General features: G+C 32.7%; 2 protein-coding genes across 2 annotated transcripts in view; both read left to right on the plus strand.

The window, feature by feature from the left end:
* The first annotated feature begins 3,225 nt into the window (after positions 1-3,225).
* Positions 3,226-6,866, plus strand: LOC21394398 (exopolygalacturonase). Its single transcript, XM_010090007.2, has 5 exons — positions 3,226-3,503; positions 4,312-4,629; positions 5,198-5,487; positions 5,720-5,933; positions 6,408-6,866. The coding sequence occupies exons 1-5, from the start codon at positions 3,288-3,290 to the stop codon at positions 6,678-6,680; spliced, it is 1,311 nt and encodes a 436-aa protein (XP_010088309.1). The 5' UTR covers positions 3,226-3,287; the 3' UTR covers positions 6,681-6,866.
* A 934-nt stretch (positions 6,867-7,800) lies between these two features.
* Positions 7,801-8,272, plus strand: part of LOC21394399 — a 4,473-nt gene continuing 4,001 nt past the window's right edge. Inside the window, exon 1 of the mRNA XM_024170678.1 lies at positions 7,801-8,208. Within this exon, the coding sequence (XP_024026446.1) occupies positions 7,801-8,208 (408 nt within the window). The remainder of the gene's footprint in view (positions 8,209-8,272) is intronic.

The following is an 8,272-nucleotide window of genomic DNA, read 5'->3' on the forward strand; positions in this document are numbered from 1 at the left end:
GCCGAAGTTAGCCCATTGTATTCAAAGCCCAAACCTAGTATCCTGTCAGTCACCCACGTGGTCCCCCGGACCGGATTTCCTTTTAACAAAAAATAAAAATTAAGAAAAACATCAGCTACTAAAAAATTAAGAAAATTAGGAAAAACATTTGCAGTCTTTTTCCTCCCACATTTTCCTTTTTTAATTCTCTACTTCTAACTTTTTTTTTTAAATACGAAAACAATCTTAATAATCTTACTTTTATCCCGATATTTAAGGGGTATGAGTACATTTACTGTTTTTTTTTAATGGAAATACGTTTACTCTTGAAGAATATTACAAATTTCGCTATTTTAAATCCATATGTTAGTAAATTATATGCTAAAGTTATTTTTGTGGAAAAGAAATCGTCATGACATGTAAGAGCGTGTCTTTTCTTATGAGAAATATGGTTTGTCCTTTTGAAATTATTTTTCTATTTGACCAACTTTAATTTTCTTTAAAAAAAAATCACCACAGAAAGATATTTTTTTATAAGATATGAACAAAAATATTCTAGACGCATGATGCAATTATAAAATGTCATATTTTAACAAGTATTGTTGAATTACTCAGCGAAACAAGTATCATTGAATTATAACACTTTTTTATTGTAATATGATTTTAATGTTATATCTTATCATTTTTATATATATAACACTTTATATATATATATATATATATATATATATAACACCGTTCTTTTCTTTTGTAACTCTCCAATTTCACTTTTTATATAAAGTGACACTTATGATTCTGTTTTTTTTCTTTTTTTTCCCCTCACTTATTTACTCTTTCTTTAACCAATTGTTCTTAATTTTTCTAGTATATTATATCTATTCTTCCTCATTCTCTCTTAACATTATGTGGAGTTTCATAAAGCTAGCAATACTTTTTCAAGTTTATTTTGATTGCTCATCTTTTCCACCCAAAGAATTAACCAAATAAAATATTATATCTTTTTTCTCGGATGCTTTTGTCACTTTCTGAGATTAATTAGTGTTTCGCCCATTGTAACTTGACCATAGCATATAGCACTATATGAAGATGAATTGTTTATTTTTATAGCTCTTTTGTCTCATAGAACCTCTTTATCAATAGAGGTAGTTTTTTAACAATTACATATGGTTTGAATTAGATTAAAACAAATATTTTTTAATACAAATTTAACAGTTGAAAATAAAACATTTTAACATCTTATTCGTACAGTACTTTTCAAATAAATTTCTATTTTTATAATATATAAATAAAGTGAATTGCTTAATTATTCGCAGCATCGTGAAGTAGGAGAATTGGATAAGGACTGAGATGTGATGAGGTTTAATCCGGTTGATATTGAAAGCGATATTGAGAACGAAATCATGGACCTTTTTTCGAAAATTAAAAACAAAACGCAAAAAACAAAGGAAAGCGATATTGAGAACGAAATCAAGGACCTTTTTTCGAAAATAAAAACAAAACGCAAAAAACAAAGGAAATGCGAAGATCTATGGATGAAGAAATCAACTGGTAATGCAAACGGTGTGCGTTAATTGGTTGGCTATTCTAGTTCTGTGTAAGGTAAAACTTCATTTTTATTTTTATTTTATTTTTCTCTTTTATTTATTTATTTTTTTTGGTTAAAATAAGGCAAGGCTGGTTGATATTGTTTTTATGCGTGTAAAAAATAATCAGCAAATTTTAAATGGGATCTAGCCAGTCTAATTCTATTATTCTAAATTCAATAAAGATCAAATATTCTCATATTCGTCCTGATCAAAGGCTTAGTTCCCATTGCAGAAAAATGAAAAATCAGCAAAATGGGCTTGGATTATATAACGTTTGTGATTTGAACCATTTTTTATTTACGTGAATTTTTTGTGAGAGAAAATACTATAACGAACCATGAATCATGATTCGAATCAGGGAACGAATCCCTCTACCAAACATCCTCTAGAGTCCCCACTCACATCTAGTGCTACATTGAAAAAGCTATACAAAAATTGGGTTCCTTTTCAGAATATTCTTAACATTATCCCTCTGATCTCTTCTCTCCATAGCCTATTCCCTCAATTAGACGAAATGTTATTGGGCCATCTGCATTCATCTTACATACACTTTTTATTCATATTCATACTGGTAATGATGTACAAGTTGCTTTCTATTCACAATTATTTGTTTATGTAGGAAAGAGATGTGCTCCCGCTATGTATATCCACCTTTTACCAAATGGATTAAGTGAACTATTCAATAGTTTATTAAAGTTTGACAATTGATATGACAATTTCACAATTCAATAAGCAATTCTTACAGTAGGAATTGTATTTTTACATGTTGAATTAACTTTTTAACGGTTTGATAGGTAAATATCAACATTAAAAATTTAAGGCGCGACATATAATTACTTCTAATTATGGACCAGACCATTGAATAATTAATCCAATAATTGAAACTATTATACTAATTATCGGTGGGGTAAAAGTGCAGTTCCTATCATAAGTCTTACCTGTTTATTAACTTTGCATATATATACATATGCACACATTTGGAATAACAATATTCATTAAAGTACAAAATAAAATAGCATATTAAATATGTAATTTTCAGTTTTTCACATTTTTTATGCCAAAAATAACACTAACATTGATATTTATATTTGAGACAGTCTAAAACAATTATCATAATTAATAAACTATGCACATTTTATTTCTTCTTTTTTTTAAAAAAAAAAAAGAAAAATTGAGATAGTCTAAGGCAACTATAATAATTGTTAAACCATGCACATTTCTTTCTCTTTTTTTCCCCCTCTATTGATGAGGGAGAAAAGGAGAGGAAATTGCAAGTGGACCATAATAATTAGAAAGGACAAGCGTTAATTCGGCATATTTCAATGACAAGAATAGAGCACTTGGCTGGCACAAATTGCTTAAGTTGAGATTCAATGGCAAAAAAGGCATGCTAAAAACTGTAGAATGTACGTAGACCTGAATCTTTTGCTTTCACTATTTTTAAACTGCGAGTTAACAACTTGTTAAACATGGGGAAAACGCAGGCCAAACATAGGCATACTTGAGTAATAAGCAATTGAGAAAAATATCACATTCTTGTTTTTCGGTTAGAAAGGAGCTACTAAAATTAGAGATAGAGTGGTCGGAGGACAGGAGATTTCTCCCAAATATAAAGTCAAAGCTCCATGCTCATGATACTTCCAAAATTTTTGATGAAGAACGGAATTAGAAGATCAATTAATCGTACAAATATATAGAGAGTTTTGATAACACAAGACACAAATGATCGACATGGAAAGAAGAAGATTAATTGATCACTTCGAGGCCGTTCTGCTCCTGTGCTGCGCTTTCCTAATTTCTAGCGCGGCCGGTGCATTCCGCGGCCATGTTTCCGATGACACGGGGTTACGCCGTGGCCTCACAGAAACAGGTCGACAAATTTTTGATGTCACGAAATATGGTGCTGTGGCTAACAATGAGCGTAAGGACAATGTACAGGTTAGTCAATTAATATTGATGCCCTATAGACATTCAAGAGATATATTGCTTCTATTGATAACTAACGCTTGCTATATTGATCCCATATCTAGTCTAGCTTAGGGATTAATTGGATTAGATGAGGTTTAAACTTCTAATTTGTATATATAGTACTACTTGGATGTCGTCATCGCTGGAACTAATTTATTGCTTAAGGTGCAATTTGAAGCATATTGCATGTGCGTTATTAATAGAATTATGTCACACTCTCACCATACATTATATGTAGCTAGAAGGGATCTAGAGAGCTAATATGACCAAATGTTGGAGAAAAAAATACCTCAAAAAAAGTTAAACATATATATTTGAGCAATATTGTTCTTTTTTTAAATAATCAAACACGTCAATTGTAATTGTATCATCTAATGTAAGACATTTTTGAAATGTTAATAAGAACAAGTCATTATAAAATTTCCGCAAATCTTTTACTTTTTGGTAATTCATGTATACATGCCGTTAATTACCGAGGAAAATTGGCGTCGCCTTTGCATTTTTCTTGGTGAAAAATTCTCCAAACTTAATCTTGTTTATGCACCTTTTCAGTTTTTTTTTTATTAATCATATAGACATATAGATCTTCGGTTAATCTCCTCCCGCCTATAATAAGTTAATATACTGTTGGCCATAACCACCAATTTAGGTCTAGGTACACCTCCAAATGCCACATATAACTTAACCAAGTTTGCTTTATAAAATATATATATATATTTACAACTTGAGCAATGCAACATACTAAACACCAATTGCTTGTCCATGGATAATATTGAAGGCATTTATGAAGACTTGGGTAGCGGCATGCAGAAACTCAAACGCGCCAGCAAAGATTGTGATTCCTACAGGAGCATTTTTGGTGGGACCTGTTGTGTTCCAAGGGCCATGTAAAAGCTCGGAGCCAATAGTTATTGAGGTTCAGGGTACTGTGAAGGCCACGACCGACGTCAGTGACTACTCTTCCCCGGAATGGTTCTCCTTTGAATTCGTCAATGGATTGGTTCTCACCGGCAAAGGAACTTTCGACGGCCAAGGGCCGAAGGTTTGGCATTACAATGACTGCAAGACAAACCCCAACTGCCAACATCTCGCATCCGTAAGCTAGCACTTGCAATAATTTAATTTTTATAATCAGTAGTCCGATCATATTAAAATCATATCAAAATTTAAATAAAAAAAAACGATCCATCTCACCTATATCTCAAGAATTATAGTGTCATTCTCATTTTGTTTCTCAAAAACTATAAAAATGTAACTTTATTTCTTGAATTTTGGATGAGTCCATGTTAATCCATCTACTAGAATTTTTAGAAAAAACAACAAACAGTTAAAAGAGGAGGTTGAGTGTGGTCACATGACATTTTTCTGTTTATTTTTAATAGAAATTGTAACAATAAAATCATGATCTCACTTAACTCTCTCTATCTTTGTATGTTCTTAACGAAAATTCTAAAAGATGGAGTTAAATGAGACTAATTCACAATTTATTAAGAGTGAAATGAGAGATTTTAAAAGTCAAAAAGTAAAGTGAGAATGACATCGAAATTTACAGACACAAGTGAAATAATCCTTAAAATAAATATAACAACAAACTAATGATTAATGATCACGTAAAAAAAATTAATGTTGTAATAATAATTGGATTTCTTTTTTATGTATTGCAGTCACTGAGGTTTAGTAATGTGAACAACGCATATGTTGAGGGGATCACATCCTTGAACAGCAAATGGTTCCACTTTTTCATTTATGAGAGCAAAAACATTACTCTCAATAATGTTAAGATAACCGCTCCAGCTGAAAGCCCAAACACCGACGGCATTCATATAAGCGCTTCGACTTCTGTCAATGTTACTAATACCGCCATTGCAACCGGTGATGACTGCATTGGCATAGTTCAAGACTGCCACAATATCTACATCACTAACGTCACTTGTGGTCCAGGACATGGCATTAGGTAATTCACACCCACTTGAATAGAGTTCAAATATTAAAACATGAAAAAGTCGATTAAAATGTATCTCAAATATTTTAAATGATGTGTTATAATGTGGTTGATTAGATACCGTTATACTTGTAGATTTTGACAATATTTTCAATTGTTTTTCAAAATTTATACATCTCTTCTAGTTTTGAATATGATTATATGGGCTAATCATGTGCCATATTTTTGGGTGGTTCTGGGACAGTGTTGGTAGCCTTGGAAAATGGTCTTACGACAAGGGTGTCAGCAACATCGTTGTAAGAAACTGCACATTAGTTAACACAACGAATGGTGCCAGAATCAAGACTTGGGGTGGGACAACTTCAGGTGAAGCGACTGGCATCATCTATGAAAATATTATAATGAAGAATGTGAAAAACCCCATCATCATTGATCAGAACTACGGTCGCAAAAACCAAGTAAGTCCAGTAATTAGTTTCAAAAACCAAAATCGTGTTTGATTGGTAGGTCTTGACCCATGCATAACAAAAAATTTCACTGCACGTTTGTTTCACGTGTCTGAAACTATGATTCTAATTATGCTAAAATATTATTCTTTCACAAAAAATTTAAATAAAAAAAAATTCACACCAATAATTTTCTCACAAAATTTAAACTCAGAATCAAACTTATTGACTTAAACGCGTTAACCAAACGAGCCATCAGTATTCAAAAACCCCCAAATTTATGATTTGCTCTTGACAATTTGAACGTTTCCGCTATAGTAAAAAAAAAAAAATGATTTTTCAGCAATTTATACCAAAAAGGTTCAAATTGTATAATTTCCAGCTTTCAAACCAAATGGAGTACAAGTATCTACTTGCGTACTAAATGATGAAATATCGATTATGAAAATGGTAATTCATTTTCTTGTTAATTTTTGTTGGGAGCAGCCATCAAAGTGGAAGATCAAGGACGTTCATTTCAGGAACATAAAAGGCACATCAGCTTCAAAAGTGTCAATCTCTTTAGGGTGCAGTTCATTGTTCCCTTGCGAGGTGGTTGAGATGTCAAACATCAACTTGTCCTATGGAGGCACCAAATTCGCTACCACAGCAACTGATTCTGTATGTGCAAACGCTAAAGTCGCAAATTCGGGCTCAAACCCAGTACCTTGCAGCAGCAAGGGCCCAACAGTTCCTTCGGCCCAGTCTACTTTTGAATAGAGGCCCAAAAAAGGCTAAAGGGCACTAGCTTGGAATTACCACACGTGACTTGACAAATCAAATTATAGAATATTACACTTTTTGCCATGTCAGAATATTGGTGTGATGACATGTCAAATAGCAAAAAATTGTCACGCTATTATGCCCAAATAGATCCCTTTTGACTCTGTTAAATCAAGTGTTTGTATTTCATCCAAGTACTTTTGTGTCGATATAATGAATGTTATTTTTGTGGCATCACGTCATTGAATTTTTATATTTAATAAGTATTATAATAGAAATATTAAAAATTCTTCATAATATACATATATGTATACGTGTGTGTGCCAAATGCCATCTCATGGTTGCTATTTGCCAAATGCCAATTCCAAAATATGCATGTTTCGTCGGCCACTAGTGATCTAGGCATGTTTTCTCACGTGTCGTAAAGTATAATTTTGTAAAATCCAGGACAAGAAGGGAACGAAATAAATAGTGAATAATAAAATGCTTGAGAAAATGACATAGAAATTCATGAGTAAGCAAGGCAGATATATACACGTGATTTATATATACATATTTGAGATTCAAGAACAAGAAATGATGTTACATTTTGCACCTAAAATACAACTAGTGTTACTTTTTGACCCCGTGAAGCGCCGATTCCTCACAAAACAATGAAAAATGTTTCGGTTATTTCTATGTTGGAACGTCGCAAACTATGACGGAAACCGTAGCTAATATATACTTCGAAGAACATATATATATATATATATATATATGATATACACAGACAAATATACATAGTATAAGTATGATATGGTTTATAATTTTTTAGGATTAGCAACTTTAAGAACCTCGACTAAGTTAGTACTAACGAAGAAATACGTCTCATTATTTGTAAGTTCACACAGGCCAATAGAGTTGAGATCGAAGTATACTCCATGAATATTAGGAATATTAAGAGAGAGACCAAGCAGAAAGTTGTTGTCGTTTACATAGTATAAGTATGATATGGTTTATAATTTTTTAGGATTAAAGCAACTTTAAGAACCTCGACTAAGTTAGTACTAACGAAGAAATACGTCTCATTATTTGTAAGTTCACACAGGCCAATAGAGTTGAGATCGAAGTATACTCCATGAATATTAGGAATATTAAGAGAGAGACCAAGCAGAAAGTTGTTGTCGTTTTGGAGGGAAACAAGGCCTCCAAAGAGAACACAGGCGTGGCACCACTCTGTAAGGCTATTCATGATGTGGTTGGTCCAGAAGATCAAGTTTTGGTCCTCACCCTACTCTACTGGAATAGCAACATTAATGACGCCGCAGTACCCGCGGCGGCGTTGTCCTCGCCCTTGGTGCCGCCGATGTCGGTGCCATCATCTCATGATCATGAGAGATTCTTTGGTGGTGGTGATGATGATCAAATGATATTGCATGATATCAATCCGGATATTAAGTTCCTTTACGGCCAAGAGATCGATCAAAGAGAGAAAGCTTATGCTCAAGTATTCAAGCCTTTCTATCTTACTTGCCAGACCTATGGAGTAAGTACTTGTCCTAATTATTTGTTATCAACGTGATCACTCGTGCAATAATGATATATATGTA

This window comes from Morus notabilis, unplaced genomic scaffold (genome assembly GCF_000414095.1).
Source record: "Morus notabilis unplaced genomic scaffold, ASM41409v2 Scaffold169, whole genome shotgun sequence".
In the NCBI taxonomy this organism is placed as follows: Eukaryota; Viridiplantae; Streptophyta; class Magnoliopsida; order Rosales; family Moraceae; genus Morus; species Morus notabilis.